This window comes from Lynx rufus, unplaced genomic scaffold (assembly GCF_022079265.1).
Source record: "Lynx rufus isolate CCGP_SWC_20201006 ecotype Redwood Valley unplaced genomic scaffold, mLynRuf1.p SCAF_12, whole genome shotgun sequence".
In the NCBI taxonomy this organism is placed as follows: Eukaryota; Metazoa; Chordata; class Mammalia; order Carnivora; family Felidae; genus Lynx; species Lynx rufus.
Genome location: NW_025814826.1, coordinates 15,736,958 through 15,764,718, shown reverse-complemented (window position 1 = coordinate 15,764,718; position 27,761 = coordinate 15,736,958). Strand labels below are relative to the sequence as shown.

At 40.4% G+C, this 27,761-nt stretch overlaps 1 protein-coding gene across 1 annotated transcript in view; it reads right to left on the bottom strand.

Moving 5' to 3' along the window:
- NKAIN3 (sodium/potassium transporting ATPase interacting 3) overlaps window positions 1-27,761 on the bottom strand; it is a 303,057-nt gene that overhangs the window by 25,002 nt on the left and 250,294 nt on the right. The window contains exon 8 of the mRNA XM_047073857.1: window positions 9,585-9,645. Coding sequence (XP_046929813.1) covers window positions 9,585-9,645 — 61 coding nt within the window. The remainder of the gene's footprint in view (window positions 1-9,584; window positions 9,646-27,761) is intronic.

Below are 27,761 nucleotides of genomic sequence, written 5' to 3'. Positions count from 1 at the left end.
AAGCTTCTGTGCTTCTCTGTAGCTAGTAGGTAGAAAGGGGAAGAACATGGAGAACCACATGTAGAAGGTGTTTAGGGGCCAGGCCTAGAAGTGGGCATACCTCTTCTATTCACATTCCATGATCTAGAATTCAATTTCATGGGACATCTAACTGCAGGAAGGCTGGGAAATGCAGTCCAGCTCTGTTTCAGGAGAAAAACCAACAAATGGGTTTAGTGAGCAGCTGGCCAGTTTCTCACACAAGCTATGACAAAACTTGTGAAGGTGCTATTCAATGAGTAAGGGTTGGGAAATGTTACAAGCTTTGCAGTTGATGGAACTATATATGTGGCAAAGAAAGCTGTTCTCTGGATACACCATTAACTCTAATCTAGACTTTGTGTTCTTGCAATCAAAGAGAGAGAGCAAACGCAAGAGCAAATGAGACAGAGAGAAAGAGTGAGTGAGACAGAGAGAGAGAGGGAGAGAGAGAGAGATCCTGTTTCCTTCTGCGAGAACAAGTGTGGAAAAAGTTAAAAGGCTGGTTAGGTATAATTTAGAATTAATTTACTTTGCACCTCATACAACTCAGGAGGAGAAACAAATTCTTTTAACTTCTCTCCTACTTTATTTTCATGCTGGCATCCAAGTTATATGAATATTCCCAAATACCTCACTTAGATTCCAGTTCCAAATGTTGCTCCCAGAAGGAAGAGTAAATTACTTTTTCCTTAGTCAATAAACTACTTAGTAAAAGCACATGAAGATGAGTGTTCCGTATATACCTTTTATTGTTGGTTACTTGTATGACACTTCTTTAAAGGAATTATAAAATCAGATTTCCATTAAATATTTGGTCCATGAATATAGCTCTTGAGAATATCACGTGCCCTTTTGTTATCTAAAAGGGATAAACATCTGTTTTATTGTTTGGTCTTACTTTAAAATGCTTCTGTTTTATTGTCTGATCTTACTTAAAATGCTTCAGTGTTAACAGTGGGCTATTTGCTAGGGATGGCAAGTTAACATTTTAAGGATTTAATGAGAAGTCATTACTCCAAAACTAGCCAGGGTAAGTACTAACTCAAAATGTGTTACCTGTATCTGTGTTGGCAGTGTGCTTAATTTGCGTAACGGTATTCAAAATAATTTTTAATTGGTAAAGTAAGTGCTGTTCAAAGGATGGGATTGCCTGGCAAGACTCAAGAGACAGGAAAGCTAGAAGAGAAAATTTTCACGGAGGGAGCAGTCAACAGTGACCAAAGCCATTAATTATAATGAAGCGTGATGAGATCTAAGTGAATTTGACAATTAAGAGGTCATTGCTGGCCTCTGAGTGAGCGTTTTCAGTAATAATGGAGGACAGAAGGCCTGACAGTAGCAGTCTGACGGTGAATAGCAGTTGAGAGAGTGAACGCTATAAGTCTGGACTACTTTGTAGAAAAGTCGGAACATGGAGGGAAGAAGCATGAGAGATGGGAAAGCTAGTTGTATATACCGGGTGGGGGGTCAGGGTAATTTCTGTTTTGTTTTTTATTTTAATTATGTGACTTTATTCATAAGCTGAGGAACAAGGTACAGTGGGAGGAAGAAACTGGACAGAGAGAAGGGAAGAAAAGAGTTAGATGGGGGTGGGAAGGGAGGGTGAGAAAGAGAGAGAGAGAAAAAATAATTAGTGCGGCAAGGTGCCTGAATACGTGGGAGGGAACGAACCTCTCTTTTTCTGTTGGGAAGAAGATAATCCTGGGCGAATGTAGACAGTCTGGTTGGGAAAGAGACTCCAGGAACTTGTAGGGACCCCTGCCTACTGGCTTTCATTTTCTTTGTAACAGAGTCTTAGTGCCGAGGGTGTGGGGCAGAGGAGTGCAAGGTGCTGGGAATTACATCTCTCTGGGCTTCATTTCCTCATCCCTAGAATGATGGTAGGGAGCTCTAAGACTGCAGTTTTAAGGGAACTGGAGAAGGTGCTGACTCGGAATGAGTGACAGGCCTGCTCACAGGCGTCGACATTGTGAAGTCGCACGAGGGCCGGTGGATGGGGGCGCGTTCTTCTCTGTAACGTCACGGCAGTTTAGGAACAGGTGTAGAGAGAGGAGGGATCAGTGTACTCTCACCAAAAGGCATTGGGGCATGGATACTCAATTTAGAATTAGAATGGAGACACAGGGGGCCCTCTGGGTGGCTCAGTCCGTGAAGCATCCGACTTGGGCTCAGGTCATGATCTCTAAGTCAGAGATTGAGCCCTGTGTCTGGCCCTGTGCTGAGCATGGAGCTTGCTTGGAATTCTTTTCTCTCTTCCTCTGTCCCTGTCCCACCAGCACGTGCTCCCTCTCTCTCCCTCTCTCAAAATAAATAAGCATTTAAAAATAAAATAAAATGGAGACACCGGAAGCCCTGTCAGAACGCTGTCAGTTGTTCTTCCCCCTGGGCCCCTAATCTTCCCCACTAATAATCCAGAATAAAACCATCACACAGGATCCACGTAGAATCCTTACGGCCCATTTTTTTCTCACTGGGCCTTCAGGGTTCCATGAGGGTGTGGATTTTTTTTTTTTAATTTCTTACTCTGCTCCCTCATAATCACATCTGGTTCCCAAATCCCTAATCTTCCATTCTGTACCATCTGGATGGCAGATCCTGCATTCTTCCTTCTCAACTTAAGGGCATGCCACGCACAGGAGGCTGCTGGGCGCCAGCGAGAACCTGAAGGCTCTGACCTGTCTGAAACAGGCATGTAGGGAGATGTGATTGTGCCTTCCCGAGCGAGACAGGCATTGGTGCAGCGGGCTTGCTTTCAGGGGTGAGGCTGATGCTTCACACCCCATCGACTATTAATCTGAGGCAGAGAGATCAGGATGTTTTGAACAGCTGCTGAAACTTTCCATTTGTAAATGAATGTAAAAAATGGGATGCACCCGATTGCACCTTGAGACAACCCCAGAGCCAGGGACATCTTCCATAGAGCTGTCGTGTCAGACCTCAGAGTGCCTTTGGGATCCCCTAAGAGATGGTTTGAGTTGTTGATGTGAACAGAGCTAGATGTTGGCAGGGTTAGGACTGCCTTCATTTAATTTCTAACATCCAGTTTCAAGTGGAAACATGGGACGTTAAAACCCCGTCTGGGGCAGTAGGTGTTCTTTGCTTGCTGCTGTCAACTTTCTGACAAGTAGCCAATGAAAATTTTCAGGGAATATAAGTGCATGAGCCATTTATACCTCATTGTGAATTAATCAAATTTTATTTATTATGCAGGGAATGGGATATTTAAATTCTCATAAGGTGTGAGGAAAGACATATGAAAGATAATGTAAAGACATGGGGGTGTGTACAACAAATATACGTTTGACAAACATACACCGGTTTCCTGTGGTGTTCCAGATACCGAACCAGGTCTTGGGATCCTAGGGTAAGTAAGCCATGATCCCCATCTGCAAGTGGGGAATGCAGCTAAGTAAAAAATAAGTTGAACACAGATTCAGAGATGTGCTTAGGGTCCACTGAGTCATGGGAAAGAAGGTGTCCTTGGGAAGAATGTTAAAAAAGCATGTGAGGGCTGTTAGTTACTTGAAGGGAGGTGACAATGTCTCATTTGATGACTGCGTGTGGGAGGTGAGGAAAGAGTGAAGGAATATGCCCAAATTTCTAGCTTGTGTGAAGAGTGGTCATTCATACCACTCTGGAGTTAGAGAATAGAGAAGGAAACCCTTTCTCCCCCATCTCTGCCAATGGAAATCCCAACCATCCTCTGAGTCCACTTGTTCATACAGTTATTCATTCAACACTCCCTTATTATCTGTTGTTTTGGAGTGTCCTTTATGCCAGGAAATGGGCTGCCTCTTGGGGATATCATGACTGAAAAATTCCAGTTATGTTAAATGTTTCCACAGGAGAATTATGCTGTCCAATGCAAGCACCTAACAGTGTACCACAGGTGCCCTCATCTAGCCTGGAGAGAGTGAGAAGGAAATGGCCAAATTTGGGAAGAATAGTTAAGCTGAGATTTGCAGGATTTGTGTAGGTTAGTATGTCAGCAAAGGGAAGAGGGCTCTCTGAAAGAATCTGCTGGATTTAGGAAAATAGATGTGGCTAGAGATGAGGAGACTAGAAAATAATGGCTGGGGCTAGTCCCAGTTAGGCTGAATTACAAAAGTCCTGGTCGAGTGAAATAGGCAACAGTCTAGGTTCTACTTCATGATGAGTTTAGTACTGACTTGGGAGCTGGTTCTAGTAAAAAGGTTTCTTTATCTTGCCCGTGTGGAGAGTCTCTACTTGATTCACTGGTTTGGGTATTTGGGTGTTTATGATATTCTTCTTGAGAGATACTGTGTTTTTTTCTGACTTTATTGAGGTATAGTTGACTAATAAAATTGTGATATATTTAAATCTTCAACATGGTGACTTGATACATGTATACATTGTGAAAGGATTCTCACCACTGAGTCATTACAGAGAGAGACAGTCTTCATAACCTACCCAAGGACTGGAATTCTGTCTCTGAACCACAGCATTGTAGCTAGGATCTCATTCCATGCCACTTGTCCTTCCCAGGTGTAGTGCTGGCTGAGGTCACCACCCTGCTGGGCCCAACTTTTTGATAGTGAGTCTGTTTCCTGGGCCAGATTTTGTAGTTGAATTCACTCTGTGGGTCCATCTCTACCTTCCAAGTTCCTGTTCCCCCCGTGATATCTTGTCCAGGAATTGATGAACCCAAGCTCTTACACTGATGTGGTATAATGGAGGTTTAAACCATCTCCTTGCATCTTGACCTTCAAAATTACTAAAAATCCATCCAATTTTGTTAAAGAGATGCAGGACCATCATTTGCCAAACATAAATATTTGTAAATGCATCAGGCATTCTAAATGTAAGGCAGTATCATTTTATCAAATTTGAGAATCTTGGGTTTTGAAATCCATCTTAAAAAATGAGTTGCTTGGCCAAGAGAATTTACCAATATAAATTTGGCTATTTTTTCATTATCGGATGCTATGTGCAAAGCATTTCCTAGGCTTTAGGATTAAATCAAAGAATAAAATAAAAATCCTGACCTCATTGATCGTCTATTCTAGTACGAAGATTAGCCAGTTATTTTGTAGCTTCTAACAAAGTCTTCTCATCAAATTAGGGGAATTACTTCAGACTCAAAATCTAAACTTGTGGTGAGGTTAGTTAGATACAACTCACCCGATAGTTACCAAAAGAAATGTATCCTCTCTGAGCACCAGTAGATTCTTGATGGCTTATTGGACAAATGCTCTAACTCCTTTGAAATGCTGGTCATGACTACAGGATCATTCCTGAGTCTCTCTCTTGGACTCACCAAATTCTCCTGCCCCTCCACCTCAAATGTGTATATATTGCAAGGCTCACAAGACAATGGACAGTTTTCTATTCTGAGGATCCTCCCGGCCTCTGCTGCTTTCTCTCCTTCCCGGTGCCTGAACTTTGGGTCACTCTCCTTCTCTAAGGCTTCTGCAAACATTACAAAGCCATGAAGGGACACTGAGAGATTAACATTCAAACTATTCAACTGCCCTCCCATTAGCTTCTTCAGTAAATTCTTAGGGGAAGAAAGGGGTTGTGAAAATAAAGGAAACCTCATTTAAAATGGAGCTGGGAAGCCCTGAAGGGGGAGCTCTCATGCACAAACCGGGCTGTCTAGACAGCAGGAAGAAGGAAGATAAGAATTATCTTGATAGGGAGGACATTTTCACATAGGAATTTCATCTTCCACTTTTAAGAAAAAGAAGGAAGATCCTCCCTGCCCCAGCAACAACTCACTAACCACCACTCACAGCCAATGAGAAATGCTCTTTCTTTGTTCTTTTCTGATGAACGCTTGTTTAAAACAAGCCTCCCTAATTTCCTCCTATAACCTAATAACGGCCGGCTTTCCCTTTGTCTCTTTGGACTTGTCTGTGGTTCCCCATAGTTTGCTTGTCCCAAATTGCAATTCTTCTGCTATTACCAAAGAAACTGATTTTGCTGATAATTGACTATTTTGAAGGTAGACAGGGTTATTTATTTCCAATTCACATCATTGCTATGCTAATATCACTATCCTCTGAAAAGGAATTTATGGGCAGACAGGCAAATATATGAACACTAGCCTGTAGGAAGCCTCAAGGACAGTAGAGATATAGAATGTGTTCCAAGAGTCATGTTTCCTTCCAATGAACAGTTCCCCAAAAGTATACTATCAAGGGTCAAATGGTAGTATAAAGAGTTATTTTGAGCGTTTCAGTGTAAATTATTGAACCTGCATCTGGGGGGACTCATTTCCTTTTCAAAAACTAACTCTTAGGGTTTTCAATATACTTTTCTCCCACTATTCAACTATACAAACCAGACTGGCCTTTGTGAGACCAAAACAGATGTCCCAGTTGCAATTTGAAACCTAATATCAGAAGCAGTCAGGCTAGCAACAGATCCTCTGAAGAAGTCTGGTAATATTGATACAAGTTAATACTATTTTTCAGCATCTTTTGCCTCGCCTCCACACTTTCCCAAATTAGAAACATTCTTTTTCACAAGTGTGACAAGATAGTAACAAGCCTACAAGTTCATTTTCAGCAGTAGGTGATTCACAAACAAGATGTCGACAGGTTTTTATGATTACAGATTCCAAATATCCTGGTCTCACAAAAGTGTTCATGGAGATTGATAGATATTCCAAAAAAGAAATAAAAATGAGATGAGAGATATAAATGGGCTTTTTCATTGGAATGAATGATGGGAAGTTCTGACCCCATCAAGCAACATTCTTCCTTTTTCAAGCTTTTTATTTCATTGTCTTTGACCTGCAATCAGAGTCCTTATAGGAGATATAGTTAGCAGAAGAGGCCGAGAGGTAACTAAGAAGATGGGTGGCTGGAAATAAATGTTTCCGCAAGCATTTATTACCCTTCAGAAATGTCCATCAGCTGAAATGTTAGTCCCATAGAACCACTTAGGCAGTGCAGGGGAGAGAAGTGGGTAGCTGTTATTAATTTTTAAGGCTGGCTGACAGCTTTCAGTCCAAGAACAAAGATTAACTTTGCATTCTGAATAATGCAGAAATTTTCATTAGTTAGAATAGGAATTGAAATGATAAATGATACATTGTCTGCCAAAATACTGTGACATTACATTATATATTTGCAGTCACCTTTCAGAATAAGCTTTCCAGAAGTATACTTAGACAGATTGGAAAGCTACCAGTATTGGTTTTTTTTCACTGTATGTTTAGATTTTGGAAAAACAAATCAAAAGACACATCTTTTTGACTGTGGGTTGGTAATGTCATATCCAAAGGGCAGTTCATTACTGCACCTAAAAGCTAAGTGTTGGCACAAATTGTGCTAGTCTATGAGATCATTGCAATTGGTTTCCAGACATTTCTTTTTGTTCACATCTGCCTTGAAGACTCCGGGACAATTTAATTACAACTGCACTTTTGATTTCTACTTCTTTCAATAAAAAATGCAAAATTACACTCACTTGAGAACTATCAGCCTAAAAGGTTTGTGATTGCTTTTCCCTGTCATCTTTCTTCCAGCAGATCATCATGTCAAGTCAGTTTAGGGCATATTTATTTTGTGTTGAGCACCCAAGACTTTTTCTGGCTCTAAATTTTGTTTGAATTGATGGTAACACTAGATACTAGATACAACTACTATATCCAGATGTCTCTTGATAACTTAATGTATGGCCCTCCTAATAAACACTAGAATTAAACCATTAATAGAATAGGCTTCTAGCAGCTGCTCGAATGCCAGTTTGATGGGCATTAAAATAGCTGAATCAGAGATTTCTATAGAGAAACTTATGCTAATGAAAGACACCAAAGTCAATGGAACTACAATATCTGCCAGTAGCGATATCTGCCAGGAGAGTAAATATTGTATTTACTCTACAATATTATTACTCTAAAAGAGGCTGATAGAAGGTCAAAATCGTTTACCCAATTTAGATGAGCCTTTCCTTTTGCATGTCATTTTGTATTTCCAAGTTTTGCTTAAAATCACACGCCTCAAGGAAAAGTCCTTTATGTACTTATTCTAATAGATAAAAGACTATTGATTAATCTACCTTTTCTCACACAATAAGGTAGACTGGAACATTAGCATCATTCGAGGGCCTCCAAACAGCTCAGCAAGGAGGACAAGAAACAGGGGCTTTTGATATCTACTTAAACATACTTTATAAAGGATTCAGCTGCGATTTATCGGTCAGTGTATCATTTTTTGAAGTTTTTTTTGAAGTATTTATTCTAATAATTTCCTTGAGGTCTCAACTGCCGTTAAAACTGTTCATGCTGGGCCAGTTGTTTTTGGAGGTGAAGCCTGTCTCTTGGAGGTGAAGCTGTGAGTTGGAGGCATGCTGCCGATTTTCTGTGCATTAACTTTGTCAGACTGTGGAGCTACCAATGGAACTCCTGAAAATACACTTTCTGAAGGTAACCTCATAGTGGGAAGTGTTGTCATTACAACAGCACTTTTGAAATGTCAGAAACTTTCTGGTTTATCTCTTGTTTATAAAAAAATCTCTAAGCCAGCATAAAAGATATGATGCAGTATGTTCACACATTTTCACTACCTGAGAGTTTAATCTCAGGGTCTAATATTTTTTTTCCAGTTGGGTAAATAAATCCTCATTGTCAACTGGATTCCAGTTCGTATACTGCGACCGCATCTATTTGGTGGGAAGCATTCATCAGACCCCTTCGGAGTTGTGTTCTAGAAAGAAGTTATCACGGTGAGCTGGACACTTATCCTCATTTTTTTAAAGGGTCAAGTTTATAACCCAGGGAGTTTAACTATGATGATATAACTGAATCATTGAGATGGGTGGGTGTGATTTGGTTATCTAATAATGATTTATTTTAAAGAATGAACTAAAATTTTCTTTAGTATTGCATGAGATCATAACAGTTCTGCCAAGAATTGCCTTACATTAGCAGGCACTCAGTAAAGGCCAGTGTTGGCATATGTGGCTAAATCTTCACCTACATAACTTCAGGTCATATAAGTCTTTTACTTTTTTGGTGGTATTCTGCTGAAACATGACTCCTTAGCATTTTAGCATCCTGTTAGTTATTTTTCAGCATTGCTTCTTTAAATTTGGGGTGTTTTTTTTACATCTCACCTTGAAGGTTGTCATTTTTAGTTTTTGTGGAGCACTTTATAAAATTTGTGTTCATATACTTCTTGCTGGAATGTATTGTTTTCATGTTATTGGTATTAGTCAGATTTCAAAATTCTGCAGCTAGCATACATACATACTAGCATACTTACAATACATACAATGGATAAAACGATCCCTGGTTTTCTATTCAACATTATCTTTAAATCTCTGAAGAAAACTTGCTAAGACATGATCCGACAGCCATCTGTAGGCTTACAGTCTCTGGGCATCCTCATACACAGCTTGATTTGAGGGTTTCAATACCTATGCCACCTTATTTGTGTGCAGTTCAGTTTGCAAACACTTGATTATAATTCTACCATTCTGCATTCGGTCACTTTAAATTCCAAATACAAAAGCTTTCCTAGCCCTGTAATGATTTGCTTGGGAAGCTATATCTCATCCAAAGTAAACCCAAAGGTGGCTATCATAGTACTTACAGGTGTCCTCTTCTTCCATGAAAATACTGATCACATAACAGGCATACACAAAACCAACCAACTGCAAAAGAGAAGAAAAAGAAAAACCTTTAAGAATCTATGCTAAATGTCCAGAATTGAAGAGCCTATATAATCCAATAAATAAAGAATGCATAGTAAGAATGTCAATGAGTCTGTAATAGGAAGAAATCTTGATTTTAAATAATAGCTTTGATTTAATTTTTTAAATGTTTATTCATTTTTGAACTAGGGAGAGACAGAATCTGAAGCAGGCTCCAGGCTCCAAGCTGTCAGCACAGAGCCCGACACAGGGCTCGAACCCATGAACTGAGAGATCATGACCTGAGCTGAAGTCAGATGCTTAACTGACTGAGCCACCCAGGCACCCCAATAGCTGTGATTTTTACAGAGTTTTGCCATTTCTACTCAGTTGCAATGGCTTTTTAAAACAGAACACAAAAATGGGAAAATGTTTTTAGACATTTCACTTGGATTTTGATTTGGGATTTATAGTCCTTATATTTTAACGTTTATTTATTTTTGGGACAGAGAGAGACAGAGCATGAACGGGGGAGGGGCAGAGAGAGAGGGAGACACAGAATCGGAAACAGGCTCCAGGCTCTGAGCCATCAGCCCATAGCCCGACGCGGGGCTCGAACTCACGGACCGCGAGATCGTGACCTGGCTGAAGTCGGACGCTTAACCGACTGCGCCACCCAGGCGCCCCTATAGTCCTTATATTTTAAAATCACCACAGATTATTCAGAACATATAGTGTTAAGTTTGACTACTTAAAGGGCAATTTGTAGCAATACTCATTATTACTACAACTATTTTAATACTTAATGCCATAAAAGGAATCAAAATATGCTAATTGTAAATTAAATACCAATCATCTACTTAGTTGTTTGAAATGCTCTGAGAATATAATTCTATTTAAATACTAAATTGTTTTGTTAATTATATCATCAGAAAATGCATGAACTTTTAGTTCATTAACCATATAATGACACCGAAGAGATAGTTCACACTTGGATACTAGTGGTTAAATAAATTCAGGTGCTAGAGCACAGGCTTTCTAGTTTTTCATATTGTTATCTGTACTTACTATACTGAGAAGGCAATTTTTATTTTATGGAGCCAGAGACACCACAATTCCTGAAGGACAAAATTGTCAATGCAGCTAGTCTAGTCTAAAATTACTCTAAGTACTTTGCTGAAAAATAGATACCTCAATAGTGGTTATATAGTCTGCCTTCTTACTTTTCTCTCTGTTGTTAAAGTCTGTCCTCTCCTCCCTTTATAAAATAACATTTGGAAAGGAAACTTCTCTGATAGTCCCAGTATCAAAGGCTGAAATTCCCAATGCAGAGAACAATCCATCTGGTGTTTGTGACTACCCTGTAGATTAGGAACCTGAACTAGGAATTCACCTTCAGACTGGGCAGGATCAGGTTTTAGCTTTTCCTCACTTGCTGAGATGGATTTCCTCTCACTCTTTCAGGAAAAGGCAGAGGAAGCGGTGAGGTCAGAAGGCTCGAAACACAGAGGTTTGAACCAAGGGAGAGATGACCAAAGAGCATCTGTTGCCACTTGATGGTTCCTTCATCAACAAGACTATTGGAACGTTGCTTCTCCAGTTTGCTCATCACCTCGTAGAAATTGTGGTTGAGTTTGCTCATCTCCCTGTGGAAGACATGCCTCAACTTGGAAATGTTTTGGAAGATGGTCATTTAACAGCCAGTAAGACTATCGTGGAGAATAGGCAACTCCTTTAGTAATTCCTGGTTCAGATCTTTAGACACAATCTGGCCTTTGATGAACTCTTCCTCGGCCTTGGCCACACTAACCTCATCTGTCTTTTCTGTATTCTGCATGCCTCCAAGTGGCGCTGGGCACTGTCACAGTCCATGAGTTTCCAACCCACTTGGCGATTCTTTCCTTCATCTCACTGAACTGGGCTCCATAGTATTCCATAGTCCTCAAAGTCTGTTCAGCTCTTTTCTCTTCATAGTCTTACCTATGAAGGAGATCACCACTTCCTACAATGGTCATTGGTTTCTCATGATTATCCCAGTCACTGTTGTAGACCTCCTGTAGGGTTTCTGACACTCCCTTTGAGTTTTCACACATCACCTTGACTGCACTAAAGGTATTCTTTAGGTCCTTTTATAGCTTGAGGCCATCTGCTAGATTTCTAGTTTATTATAAAAGGATTTAACTCTGGGATAGCCAGATGGAAGAGATGCATGGGGCAAGGTAGGGGGTAAAGTGTAGAGCTTCCCTGTTCCTCAAGTGCACCACTCTCCCCAAATCCCCAAGTGTTCACCAACCTGGAAGGTCCCATAGATGTTTTTTTATTTAGACAAAGAGAGCAAGCTCATCTGAATAACTTTTTTCCAGAAATACTTTTTTTACAGAAGTTTTATTAGCTTATATTTATTCCCTGTAGTTTTAGGGCTATGGATTATGCTAAAAATATTGGGTTAACTATGTTTTCTGAAAAGATTCATTGTCTGTGTACTGAAGAGAACTGGCCAGTATATTTATTTCTTTTCCAAATGAGTCTTTTGACTGATGGAAAGTAAGATCAGGGTCTTAATTCTAGTTACAGCTCACTATCTTTCCTCATTCAGCGAAGTTTTTGTTACTGATGAAATGGGAGAATACCCAGTTTTAAAAAAAAAGATAAATGTATAACAACAGAAAATTTGTCAAATTCAATTCTTCACTAATGGGCCTTAAAAATGTCTTGATAGATGACAAGAAAGGAATTTGGGCTAGGTAATTGAAATATACAGTACCATTAGCTGGAAACAGTAAGATAAAGACATGCCATACTAGAATATTAGCTCATTCTCCAGGCCCTCAAGCAGAAATTGCCTGCCTTAATCTCAATATTACAACAAATGAATTAATTAGCATATATCTTTTTACTTTTGCTTTATTGACGGGCACACTAATAAAATATTTATTCCAAAAATTACTTTTGCTATCGTGATTAACCAAACTGCTGCTTAATTAATAATATTATTCTCATGAGAACCTGTCTAGACATCATGTTAATCACCAATTTGTTGATGGCTGAGTGTTGTGTAGTTCTTGGTTTCCCAGAATATGATTTGAAATAGTCCCTGTGGCTTTCTGCTTATCTCCAAGAAATAGAATAACATGCATTCTTGCCAACAGCAAAGATACACAAAGTAAATAACACCAGGATTGTCCCGATTGTCTGCTTTTAATGAAGTTTTGAAGGACTCAGTCATTTTAAAGACACTTTCTTCTTTTCCATTAAGTTATCCATCTCCAAAGTTATAACATTTAAATGATTTTCTCCAATGTATTGTAAATTCTGACTGCATAAAGTCCATTTTTTTGGTATAGTACATAAATGCAAATGGCGGAAGACTAGATTCCAACACCACTTCTTGTATAAGGGATTGATTAGTTTTTGCAAGTAGGATTTGTATATGCGATTGATTTCTTTCGCCCTGCAGGCCTTGTATAAGGATTGGCAGGATTAGATTTCACATATGTAGAAACTAGGATGACAGCCACTGGCTGTGAGTCCTGCTAGTTGTGAATCTTAGGATAAATCAAAGAAATGAGGCATTTCTAAAAGCATGAGTGTCTTAAGGGATCACTTTTAGGTGCAACAAATGGATGAGAAAAGCTCATCTAAGAAACTCAGAAGAATTTGTACAGGCCCTGCCTCACTTAGGGTGAAAGAATCAGTGGGGTTTGAAGGAAGCCAAAAGGATCCTTAAACAAAAAGAACTCCCCAACGACTTTCCTAGATATCCCAGCATTTACACTAACATTTAAACATTAATGTTTAAGAGATTCCTTAAGGAATGACAGAAGCGTCTCTATTTAGCACTAGACTCTAAAATGTTCTTTGTTGGTTGATTTTTTCCCTCAAATCCAAAATGACTCTATAAAGGTCTTGGCCAAAGCCACCTGCAGGAAGCAGGCAGAGCCTGAAACACTTCACTCTGTGTAGAGCTTTATCCTTATGAAAGTCATTAAACTGAACATTTTCAAGTTCTACGTGTAACTTGAAACCTTCTATAATTTAATTTTTTATTTGGGTTAAGATGTTAAGTTACACATAAAAGAAAGCATAGATACCTAATGTCAAGAACTGCAGGGTTTGGGATTTTACTCTATAAGCTAACGAGTTAGCCTGTTACTGTTTCATGGATGCTGGGTTAGAGATAAAGGACTTCATTACTCAGAGCTCAGCAGCCAGCGTGGGGTTCATATCTCTGCCACATTCTTCTTGGGCCATGATCGACTCCTGCACACACAGTGGGTTGTGTTACAGGAGAGGAGCATTGAGCTACTTTTACAGCAGTGGGAAGCAAGCCTACTCTTTGTTGGGGTGTGGTGTGATGGGGGAGAAGTTACCTCATTCCTTAAGGTTGCTTGCTGAAAACACAATCCTGAGAAGTTGCTTAGGGAAAGACTGATTATAAATTTGGAGGTTATCGGTATATCTATAGACGGTATTTGAAGCTACATGGGGGTGCCTGGTTGGCTCAGTCAGTTAATCCTCCGACTTTGGTTCAGGTCATGATCTCACGGTTCATAGGTTCAAGTCCCGTGTCAGGCTCTGTGCTGACTGCTGAGAGGCTGCAGCCTACCTTGGATTCTGTGTCTTCCTCTCTCTCTCTGCCCCGCCCTCCTCCCCCTGTCCCGCTCACACTCTGTCTCTCTCTGTCTCTCAAAAACAAATAAAGAAATTAAAGCTATATGATTGGATCAGAATGCTAAGGAAATGAGTGAAGTTAGAGAAGGGCGTCAAAGGATGAAGTTCTGGAACATTATGATGTTTAGGGTTTAGAGAGAAGTCAAGAAACCAGGAAGAGACTGAAAAGGCCTGACTAGAGAGGTACAGCGATATAAGAAAGCAAGGGCAATCAACTGTGTCAAAGGTCTCTGGCAGGTCAAAGACAATGAGTACTGAGCCTTGACGACTGGACTGGGCAGTGTGGAGCACATGGGTGACCTTCATGGAGTTGTTCTGGTAGAGGTTGGGGGCAAAAATGTGACCAGAGTGGGTTCAAGAGAAAATAAGATGTCAACTATTCTTTCAAGGAGTTTTGGAAAAGGAGAGTAGAGACAGGAACAAGATCTGGACAGAGATGTGATGTTAATGAGGTTTTTGTTTGTTTTTGTTTTAGTTTCTTTTTTAAAGGTGGAAATTAATACAGCATATTTGGATTCAATGGGCTTTTCCTTAAACTACGGTCCACAATTTGGGGAAATAAAGAACAAAGAATATTTGCCTGGCCAAGCACACATCACTTTTATCTGCTTCCAAGCCCTCTATAATCCTACCTCAACTTGGCTTTCAAGCCTTATCCCCTACTCTTCTCTGCCACGAACTGTGCTCCAACTCCCTGAGCACACCCCATTCTTCACTGGCCCGTGACCCCCTAACCTGTTCTCACATCTCTGCTTGCACAGACCCTCTCATCCTTTAAGCCCTGTTGTAAATGTCACTTTCTTTGATCCCCCCAGTGGATACACCTCTAGTCTGAACTGTTTCAGGACTTTGTTCTTATATCTCTAATGGCAGTTCCCAGTATTGCTTTGTGTTAAAGCTTTGTGTTCATTTGTTATCTTCTCAGTGGGTCCTTGAAGGCAGGACCCGTCTGAGACAGCTGCTGCAAAGTCCACGTCCTCAGAGTCCTGCCCTGGTTCCTTTAGGAAGAAGATCTACTCCTTCCACTACATAGGCACAGCCCCGTGTTCTTTGATTCAGGCATATTTATCTATCTATTTACATGTCTGTCTCCACTACCAGGCTCTCACAAGGTGAGAACTTTTTCTCAGTTTCACTTTGCGTTCCTGAAACTTAGCATTTTTCCTGGTACAAAGAAGGTACTTACTAAATGTTTTTAAGCAAGTAAATGATGAGAAGCACTGTATTTCAAAGCAAAGTGTGGGAGGGAGATGAGTATGGCTGGAACAAAGTAGGTGAATTTTAGAATTCCAGCACATTAGCAACCCTGAAATTCCCACATGGGTCACCCTGTCACTCAGTCAAAGTAAAAGCCAACTCTGCTTGTGTGCATCAGCATCTGTTGTCTTGACTTGATAAGTCCCATAGACTTTTCTGTTTCACTGTGATAACGTCTATGTCACACAATAGACACGAGAACAAGATTATACCATCTTAGACAGATGGATGGAAGCTACACATTTAGAAAGAAAAAGGAGATTAGGCTATTTTCACTTATGAATTAACTATTGGTTGGGTTTACATGAAACCAAACAGTTAAAGTATATCGAAAGTAGCTAATGTATTCCTGAATGCACGTTGCTTCCTTCACTGGGAAGAGGAGAAATAAATTTGAAGGAGTAAGAATTTCTCAGCCATTTGACTGAAGAGACATAGTGGTTTTCATGAAGTATAGCAATGCTCCAATTCTCACAGCAAGCGGGAATTCAGTATGTCCCGGTGTCATGTCAGAGTGATAAACAACAGAATGTCCAGACACACAGCTTATGGTGGGTTATTAATTTGAGAATCTTCTGACTCTCTCCTAGGAGTGATACTGAACTTTGTACCATGGTTCACCCTCAATTTTGGACTGGACAGTAGGTGTATCCTTCCTTTCTAGGGAGTGATCAAAAAACCTTGAGACTGAAGAACAGGCAGCTGGTGGACAGTCTCATCTCACAGTGCTGTGTGGACACATTTCTTTCTCTATGACTCCCAGGAGGGTCTTTTTGTGCAACTATCACCCACGTCCATCTGTTTTCTCTTGCGTGCCCAATAGAACAGAAGTCTAAGATCTTAGGATCCTCAGGGGAAGAAGTTGTAGGAGGAACCGGCTTTTTATTTATATGGACCACTCTGGGAAGGGTGTGAATCCTAGTGAGTCCTAACCTATTTGTTTTTAATCAAGCTGCTCATACTTTTCCTTCAGGAATCCAGAATTAGAGTTATGTCTGTTTATGGAAGTGTCCTATGCCAAGAGAAGACTGAAATTATTTGAAGACATTTGGTTCAATCTCCTAAGAGTCCCACTGGCATGCTGGGCTCCAAATGAATCAATGAATATGGAAATAAGTTGTTTTCTCCACGATGACCATAAAAATGCACAACGGCAACAGCATCGCATTTATTCGGGCTTTGGGGATTTATTGCCCTTACGTGTATGGGAAGCACTTGTGTAGACAGTCAAAATGGAAAACTAATGGATTGCTGGCTTCTACCAAGGAAGATAAGCCTTTTAATGACATGCTTTTGTGATGCAGACACTCTGCACAAGCCAGCTCAGCAATATCATAGGGGACACAAATGTTACTCTGATTTGCAAAGAGCACTGTTGTCAGATAGTGCCTTTCTGGCGGCAAGTTGTTGGGGAATAAGAGCATTCTTTAAACAAACAAACAAAAACAAACAAACAAACAAATGTACCTATTCAGATAGGTCATTTCATCTAGGACTTTTCTAAGTGTCCAGTTCAGTAATTCTTCAATGGTATCATGTGAATAGTTGGGTAGGGTTACAGTATCTGAGTGTTACGAGGTAATTTGAAGAAAACTTTCTATTAAGGAAAATTTCATGTAGTTTTACCTGTTTCACAATCCTAAATGTAAACTAAAGCAGAATTTTTAAACATGTAAGATTAACATGAATGTAGTTTGGTGATAAAGAGTTGTTTTTGTGATAGTGTCGGAATGTGATGGATGAGGTCTCGGGTGAGCATACATGTCTTCCTCGCTATGTGGGCTTGTAAGTAAGCCAGGGTTCATGGAGCTCTGCCTTCTCGCACTTGTCCTTTTAAATGGAATCAGGGTCAGGAAACTGTAGTAAAAGCTGGCCTTGGGCAGGAGCCCTCCTCTCCACCTATGTCCACTCAGATGGCCTCAGACTTCTTGTATGACGTTCTATACCCTGTTCCCATCTTGAGCTGCTGACTTCAGCCTCTGGCAACTCAAACCTCTTGTTCTCAGGACTCATTCAGAATCTTCTGTCTGGCTTGCTAGAACACAGTCTTTTTGAGCCCCTTTCATGTTGGGTTACCCTCAGTGTCTCGGGAGAGACATCTCTACAAATGCACCCTCAGATCCAGCTTGCCACTGGACCACATAACCCAACAGCGGGATGTTTATCTTCAAATAGACATGTGTTGAGAATTGAGACCCCTAGAGCACCCAGTGGAAGGCGGTGGGTGGCGGAGCAGCTGTGCTCTGAGCCCTCTGCTTAGCCAGGCACTGCCCTATAGGCATACTGGTCCATATGTCTATCCACTGCTCATCTGCTTCTCACTGAGGGGCTGGCTCAGCCACCAATGAAGCTATTTACAAATGGCAAAGTCTGGAGCCCTGTCTTTTATGGACACTGCTCCAGCCAGTAGCAGGTATGTAACCTCAACAGACTGCTTAGCCCACTGTTGCCAATGGAGTTGTGTGTGGGTATACACGGTTTGTAGATCTCAGGACAGGCATTTTTCTGCTCATATGTGACTGTGAAATTTGAGGAGAGAAATTTTGCAATATGGAAACCTGCTTCTCTGTAACGAGGTAAGGTTTTCACAGGCTTCTTATTTTGTTTGAGGGACTTAGCTGACAACCCCACCTAGTGAAATGTGAAAGATCCACTTGGCTGAATTAGCAGATGCAGGCAATTCCACCTCCTTGAACAGGAGTCAGAAGGAGACTGATGATGCTGTGGCCTAGATCTGAGACGGCCCCAGGAAATTCTGTGTGAGAAACTGGCCACAGTACCGAGGCATACCAGCTTTTGTAACTAATGGGCATTTGCGTAAGCCAGATGCATAGCCTAGGACCTGCCTATACTTCATCACTGCTGCAGCAGCTCAATGACCCTCCACTCAGGGTCAAAGGTGGGGAGTATCCCATGTCATGGACCCTTGATCTCCGCTGATTGTCCCTGTTAAATGAATGCTGAGTACTGTCACTTTGCCCATGTGGTGTTCCTGCACCCTGTTTGGTTCTGAGCCTCCGTATTTCTTCTCTCCTGACCACTGGAACAACTTCACCTTGGTCCTGGGGCCAATGATGTTACTTCCAGCAAGGGTTCAAGGGATTTCATTTAACACTTGGGGAATAAATGAGGTTACTCTTGCTAGTAGTCTTGCTCTGATATATCCAGGTCTTAGGATGGATTTTAGCCTTGTTCCTGAGAGCCAATGCTGACCTTACAGTGGATGGTTATGGTGTCAAGAGTTCAGCTTCTGGTTGGAGAGATCTCAGTTCAAGTTTTGGCTTTGCCACTACTACCTGAGTGACCTTGGGCACGGTATGATGATCATATTACTTAATTGATTACTGTGAGGATTACTAAGATAGTGGATATCCACTGCTTAGTACAGGGCTTAGCTCGACCCCATTCTGGGCATGATATGTTCATTAATTCATCAAGTCCTTACATCTCTAGGAGTTAAGTGCTTTACTAACTCCATTCTGTAAATAAGAAAATCGAGGCATAAAAATTAATGAACTTGTTCCCAACTCACTTAGGTAGGAAGTGACACTCTGGCTGTTTAGTCCATGATGTTAACTCCTCTCCTTATTGCTGCTCTATATGTGGTTCTTCTACAGCTCAAAGCCGCATGTACTTAGCCAAATAGTTACAAACTCTTTTATAGCATTATTCCCAAGAAGGCAGTATTACTTTTCATAGTAGCTCTTACATAGAATTAAGTGCTATCCACCTATCTACTTAACACGTTATTCACCACACACTATGTACTTTTAAAATGATGGTTTCAACCTTTAAAAGCATTTTTAAAAGCATAAGAAGTCAAAAATTTGAGTCAAGAGTATTAAGTAGTTCCAGGATCCTTGTGTCTAATAATCTGGAGTTTTAAGACTTCTCCTTTGTTTTGTTAGGTACTTTCCAATCCACCGGCCAAAACCATTATTGTTTCTTATAACATGTTGAAATCAATAGAAAGGAGGAGTTTTTCACTAATGATGTCCATTTTCTTACTTCCTAAACTAAGAGTTCCTTTTTTAATATACCTTTGGAATGATGCCAGAATTATATGGTCGTGATATTTTCTTTCAAATATGAGTGCCTGTATGGGTCCAGGAAAATTCATTATTATTGTGTTTTAGTTGATTACTAAACGCTTTGTTGAAATACATGTGCATCATGCATTTGAATCCAAGCACAGCCTAGAAATCATGACCAAAAAGGAAGCAAGGTTAATTCACTCTGACTTATTCTTAGAAAGTCTATGTTGACCTCCAAGGGTTCTCTCATCTTTTATTATTTACAGTCATTCTGCAATGTTTTTAATAATTTATTCAATTTTGAGGTGGTGCAGGAATGGTGTTAATTTTTCTGCTCTATAATTTGTGGCACTCGTATTTTGGAAAAATGGGACAGTTGCCTGGGTCAAAGAAGAAGAACATAACCACCATGGTAAAATCTTGGTTCCCTACCATTGATGAAAACCAGTTGTGTGATTTCTGGAAGACAGATAGTTCTGGGTTATAGAAGCCACACCTAAGGTGTTACAACCTAAATGCTTCAAATGGAGCCATGAACTACCAGGGCGGGTCAGTGAGAACTGGTTGTAGGTTCTCACAGGAGCAGCTGCATTTCCATAGTGCCAGAGTCTGCTCCCAGCAAGCTTCATTGTTCCAACTTGGTCCTTTCAAGTACACATCTTAGGGGTAATTGCCAACCTCCACTGAAGTGAAGAATGTTCACACCTAACCAAATTCCAGAAAGGGGCTGACTCCAGAAAAAATTTGCAGGTTGGAATATTACTCAGAAAAGTTATTTGGGCTGGATAAAGAGGGTCAGACTGAAAGAAAGGAGTTTAAAAACTTTTGTGTGTATATGTGGGGGGAGAGGGTGGAGGGCCTGGGTGGCTCAGTTGGTTAATTGTCTGACTCTTGACTTCGACCCAGGCCATGATCTCATGGTTTGTGAGACCAAGCCTTGCATTGGGCTCTGTGCTGACAGTCCGGAGTCTTCTTGAGATTCTGCCTCCCTCTCTCCCTGTCCTTCCCCCCTTGCTTTCTATCTCTCTTTCAAAATAAATAAAAATAAACTTTAAAAACCATTTTTCCCAACCAATTTTTTTGATTTAAAATTATTTACTTCAGAAGCCAGTGAAATCTCTAGATGCCTTAAAGATCTAATTTACACTTTAATTAAAAAATCTCTGTGGACCTACTATAGTCACTAAAATCCTACATAAAAAATAAGTTATACTATTTATGTAGTTGTGAGTGAAATTAGTTGGCACTTCTGCTTCTATTTCAGGTGTTTAAGGATGAGAATAGTTGACAATATGCCTGAGTACTGATTTCCTGTTTTAGTTCTGCTTTATCAGTTATCAGACTGCAACTGTTCTGCTGTATGGACAACCTAAGAGGAAGACATTAGGGTTGGTTCAGTGGTAATTAGAACTGGGTCTCCCTAAAAGGTAGAAACTGTGTGGGAAGATGCTCTGGTGCCATGTAAACTCAGTGGGAGAGAATGGTGTTCAATGAGCTTTAAAAATATGGCATCTTAAAATGGCATTAAGGTCCCCCAAGGCTATTTCCTTCAGAATCATTACAAAAAGTATATGTTCCCTACCAAGTTTGATAGTTTTCTACTTTTCTACATGGTGGGAGGTGAACTGAGAGAATGATCTCATTCATTATTGAGATTCTAGGAAATATCAGGATGGACATATATTATACTGCTATTTTTATGGTAAAAATCTGATACTTCAAGACAGATTATATCTCCTTACATATCATGACATAGTTTACATCCCATGAGAAGAAGAGACTTATGGAACCATTTGTAGCTACAATTTGAGTATTTACTGGGGGCTAGGACTTGGTGCTAAGTTCTTGGTAATTTAATTTTCACACCATATTTGTCAGATGAATATTATTATCCCTCTTTTGTGAATGAGGAACCCAAGGATCCAAATAACTTCTTTCAGGTTTCACAGCTAGTTATTAGTAGAATCGGGAATCAACCATAAATCTTCAGTCCACAAACGCCTACACTTTTGACACAGTTTAAACTGGGCAAGATCCACCCTTACTGGGCAAGATCTGGGAAGATGAGGAAGCAGTTTGTATCAGAGGTTCCCCACTGACTGAGGCAAGTCACTTCATATTGCCCTCCCTACAGCCCTAGGCCCCCCTCCTTCTTGTTCGTTGACAGACTGCACTAGGCCCCAGCTCAGTATCACTTTTGTTTCTCATTTCTTGCCCCTGCTTTTGGGTCACAAAGCAAAGCGTTCAAAATATAATGCTCAGGTCCCACCAATAAACTACACTTCTTCAGCCTCAACTCGGACTTTCATCTCCATTCTGAAGTTTACCATTGGCCTCAGTCTTAGCTTCAGCTTCATTTACTTGGCAACTTCTGTCTTCATCTCTAGCTCATGATCTTCAGGGATTGTTCTAGATAGCATAAAATCCTGACAGCCACTAGACTCTTTTAAACCTGTCTTGGCGAATAGGTTTCTCCTTTCATTCATGGTTTCCTATCTCTTCAGAAGAAGAGTGTACATTAGTAGGTTGTTCCATAAGCTTTTCCTACCATAAAACTCTTTGATTCTATGAGTGTTCCACATGTAACTCAAACATTCCTGGATCTTGCCATTACTTTGTTGAGTGTAAGACTATTAAAGTAGACCAATTAATCTATCCACAGACACAACTTATTGTATTTTCATTCTACATGTTTCCATCATACCTTCTTGATGTGTCTGAGGATAAGAAATCTTTCCTCTTTAAGCCAAGACAACCCCCCTCACTAATGTTTGTTTCTTCTTATCTTGATTTTCAAAGATCTTTCTTCTGCTCTTTTGAATTTGTCTGCAATATCTTCTTTTCACAGGCTCTTTTCCTCGTGCCTTCAGAAATGTTTAGTTCTCCCTTATCTTACAAAAATGTCACTTGATTCTGTTATGTCTTTACAGCTTCTTCCTTTTACCCACAAATTTCTGAAATGAATGTTTTTATCAGCTGCCTCCTTTCCTTTGCTTTTCATTCCTTCCTTAATTCACTGCAGTTTGGCTTCTGGCCCTATTTTTCTGCTGAGGTTGCTCCTTTAAAGGTTAACGGCGTACATTTTGTCAAATCTAATGGCCTTTTTATCTATCCAAATTCAAATAGTATTGGTACTACACTCCTACTTGACTGTGAGTGTTCGGTTCTGCCAGGCTTCCACATCTCCTTCCCTGATGGGGCCACTTACTCTACTGCTGTATTTCAGCCTGGCCACAGCATCTACAAGCAATTCTTGCTGTGGCAATAGTGGACCAAAAGACTCTAGGTCGATGGCGGGACTCAGCAACAAGTCACTTTTTGACATTAGCAGCATGGTCCTTGTTGACATCTCCTTGGGTAAAAGAGAACAAGCAGGGACAATCCGGGTGTGGCACAAACTTAGGGTGAGAAAAATCTGCTTGGGATCTGGGGAGGAAGGACTGCCTCCAAAACAAAGTTCAGGAGAGTACCAAAGTCATCTCTGACCCTGACTATCATCACTAGCCAAGGTTGTCCTGACCCAAGAAAGCAAAGAAGGCCAGGATCCAGGCTTTGGGGTGATGAGACCATTTCAGAGCTCTTGGCTTGAGGGATTAAAATGCAGTGAGGCTCACTGAAGAAGAGTTAAGGGAACTGGAAGCAAGAACAGCTCCATGAGAAGAGGGGATCTAGAAACTAGGGAGAAAAGTAGATGGAGTTGAAAGCCACCTTCCTTCCAGTTTAGGAGAGAAGGAGTAGGGATTGGAGGAAGGAACCAGAACTGGTGACTGATGGCACAATTAGGAACAGACCACTAAGTGTACAGCTGACCGTCTCACTGGCCCTCATTTAAACAGGGTGCTTACAGACTCCATCTTAGGACATGGAATTGCTTCCAGCCCCTAACTGCTAGTTGGGAGACGGCTCCTAATATACTACCAGTCACTAAAGTGGGACTTTAGCAGGGTTGAAAGTACACACTGCCTCTCAAACTCAAATGCACATATGTCTTTCTGGGATCTTGTTGAACTGTAAATTCTGAACCTAGTAGATTTAAGGTGGAGCCTCAGATTCTGCATTTCCAGCAAGTTCCAGGGATACTACTGTTGCTGGTATGCAGACTGCTCTTTGAACAGCAAGGAGTGAAGGAAGCAACCGTAGTTGTGAGCAGCTGGGGTCGTGCAGAACCTGTCTTTCAGAGGAATCAGCTCCATGTCCTTTGGTCCTACTAAAATCTAATAAACATAGTGGATACAATCAAAAGTAATGTGGGTATTTATAATATGCCACCATTTGTTTAAAAAACAGGGAGGAGAATACATATGCCTATGGCTTAGATGTTGTAGTAGATTACTAGTTGCCTTTTCCCTGTCTATTCTTCCTTTATTTTTTACCAACAGAACCCCAATGTTTGGGAGTGGCAAAGTGCCCAGCTTAAAATCTATCCCCTCAGACAGGGCTAGCCAGTTAGATAGTGTGGGACTTTTAAATTTCTTGAAAAGAAGTTGGCTGCTGGGAGGCCAACTCTTTTGTTTTTTCGTTTTTTGCTTTTTTGTTCTTCCTTCTTGGCTGGAATATTGATGTGATAGATTTCACTCTAGCCACCATATTATGATCATGAAGTGCTTTTCAGGATGAAAATTGGGTCCCAAGAATAATGAGGAAGGCAGATAAAGATCCTGAGTCTCTGATGATAGTGGAACCACCATCACAGGCCTGCTGTGCCTATGTCCGGATTCCTCTTGGATGAGAGAAAAACAAATCTCTACCTTCTAAATAATCGTTATTTGGGCTTTCTTTTATAGGTAGCTAAATTCAATGACTAAATGGTACTATATGCACATAGTATTTCTCAGAAGGTCATCTGAGAACTGATATCAGCTGTCGCCTCCTGGGAGGGGAACTGATAATCCCCTGGGTGAGAGGCTGGGGAGGGGGACAGAATTTAAATTTTATGGAGTCCCCTTCTGTCCTTTTTGGAGTTTTCATCCCAATGGTACAGCCATAACAAACATTCACAAATAAAAGCACACAAACAATAAATAACAACAACAAAACACAAACCAAAAAGCACACAAGTGAAACATGAGCAAAATGAGAACCTGAGTTCTTGTCAATGCTCAAGAAAAACATATTTTGAATTTTCAATGCCTGTTTTCACATCCTTTGACTGAAATTTTCTTTTCATTAAAGATGAAAGTGGACCCAGCTGCATTATATGAATTTAATCAGATATTGGTACACGAATGGAAATTACCATGCAGAATTGATATTCAACTGAACTCCGGTTTTCTGTTTTGCTTTCTGCAGAATTTTACATCGGGATCACTATGCAAATAGTTAAAGCTACAGCACTTCTGCCGCTGAATTAGATCTCTGAGATTTTGAACTCATATTTAGGACCAATAACAAGTGAATCAATGGCCGAGGAAGAAATGTGTTTTGGAAGTTTGTGTCTTTGTTATATGTCTTCATATAATTTAGTTAATCTATTTAATGAGGTGTTGGATTTTCATTGGTAGTGTCATTTTATGGCAAATATCACAGGAGACTCAAATCTTGATGTATGAGTAGAAAGCATTTAACCAAGATCATTCAAGAAGCTTCTGCTCAAACAACTCCATTTGCTTTTCAAGACTTTGTTTTACTATAAAGTCAATCTTCTTTCTCCCTTAGCTAGGAAAAAATTTTCTTTTCACCCAAACATTCCAAACTTTCTCATCATTCCTACCCTTGGACCATGGATCTTTCCAGTGTCTGGGTGCCCCCCTTCCTTTTTGCCTTTCCTGGTAGCATATATCTTTGTGTGTACACACATGTGCATACACACACATTCAGGGAGCAATTCAGACCATGCCACTAAACCTCACAGGCGTCTCCAATCCACAACGAATCACTGGAGTAAGCATCACAAACTGTTGTCTTTTTGTCTACACCCAGCTCACAGATACGCTCCAATTGGTTCATAGATCCTTTCCATAAAATGTTAAGATGGTGGCCCAAAAATAAAACATGATTTTGGAAGTTCACATTGGAAGATATCACAAAAGTTTTTAAATATCTGGTTTCCCTTAAAAAACTGGAGGAGACTAGATATGAAGACCTGCATATCAATAGTTAGCTCACGCTGGCTGGCTTAGTGGAAGAGTGTGTGACTCTCCACCTCGGGGTCTTGGATTCAAGTCCCACATCGGGTATAGAGATTACCTAAACAAATAAAACCTCAAAAAAAAAAAAAAAGCTCAAACTGAATAGCTGCTGCTCACTGACACAGAGAAGTCTCATGTTTTCTGGAGTCCTCACATCCTATTGCCTGACCTGTCTGCTATTTGAGTCTTTTCTCTTATTGTATGGTCACAGGGGATATTTAATGTGGGGCACTGGAAGCATGAGTGGAGAAGCGAGGTGAAGAAGTTGACCTGAGCACATAATTCTATGCAAATATTTGTCTGGAGAAAGAGTCCATTGCCCCAAGTATGTTTAGAACTAGGAACTGCTCCTACACAGAGCCCTGCACTGATTGTCTACAGTTGCGTGAAATGATCACACAGTTTATTTTCCTCTTATGAAGCCAACTATTTACGCTCATGTACTCTTGTAAGATGCAATGGAGGCTACTAAGTATTAGGGTTCCCCTCACCTTTATTCTGTAGGTCAGGAAACTGACTCACACCGTGAGTTATCACTGCCTGACAACTCATAACCATTTCTTTACTATTTTATGCCTGTAGGTCTGACCTTTCTAAATTAATGACAGACTCCTGGAGGAAGGAGTATCATCTTGTTTACTTCCAGAAGTAAATAGAAGACTATGTAAATATATTTATTAATAGATATGAATGAACAGATAAGGAAACATGTTACCAAATTAACCCACTGCAGTTTTGACACAAGAGCACCTTTTCTTCTTAATCTTTATATTTGAGATTTTCTTTTCTTTACATTTTGTTTCACTTGAATTAGAGTGGAAAACCTGGATTTGTTTATTTACTTTCTGTGGCAGTATATTTGAATCTATATTTTCAAGTATATGATTTGAGCATTTCACCAGGGGGCTCATAACCACAGCCTGGAAAGTGTAAAGATAAATCTTATTCACACTTCATTAGATCAGGAAACATTTTCTCACATCAGTTAATATGCTGATAGTTTTTAAAACGTCTGCCTTCTTCCCCCACGGCGCTAATGTGAAGTGAAGTCAATGTAAGACTAGTATGCAAGCAGATTTAGAAGGATTTTGTGGATGTCATATGAAATGTTAACCTTTCCACGTTAGCATGGATGATGAAAGGATATGTCATATCGGCAATGTCCTCCTTACTCTGACTAGGAAGTCATGTTATTTTGGGTACCATGCTGCGTCCTTTCCTTTGTTTTTGTTTTGTTTGTAAGTTCTGAAACGTTTTACCTGACATGATACCTAGAGATGCCTCTGCTCAGAAAAGTAATTAAACAACTGTGCAACGAAGAACTATTAAAATACATTTAATCCCTGCTAAAAAGGACAAAAGCAACACATGGAATCCATTGTAACCTCTACCACACACATATTCCTCAGTCCTACTCTTGTTATTTTTGCTTTTACTAGCAGTTTTAATCCTGTGAATAGAAGGAATTTAAGCCTTATCCCACTTACAAAAGGGTTGTCAAATAATTTGCAGCAGGGGTTTCCGTGACATCCATTCTTTGCTCATTTCATCCAACTAATAATGTTTATTGTGTGAAGATGGAAGGGGGAATGGAGAGAGAAGGAAGAGGAAGAAGAAGGGGGGGGGACGGGGAGGAGTAGCGGGATGCAGAGAATGGGAAGGAGAGAGGGAGGAAGTCAAGGTCTTCCTTCTTACAAAGAGAGCTTATCTACATTTTAGAAATAGTGAAGTCTCCAGGTAAATCTCTAAATAAGGAGAGGATTTTGCCTCTGGTCAAAAGGCTACATAGGAATGCTTTTTCAATAGTTAACAGCAAAGTGAAACGGGCTCTGCTTGCCTCCCACCTCCACCCTGTTCTCTGGCTTCCAGAGTGGTCCTGCGTCGCCCCTGTTCTTCCACATTGGTCCCTTGCTGATATTCTCAGCTGCCTCAGTGACACGAACGAGGAGAAGGACAGCCATCTTGCAGTCTTCAAAGGACAAAATGTTAAAGGGACAAAGTCATCTAAGGATCGTATAGGGATACGGGTTGTGAAATGGCACATTAA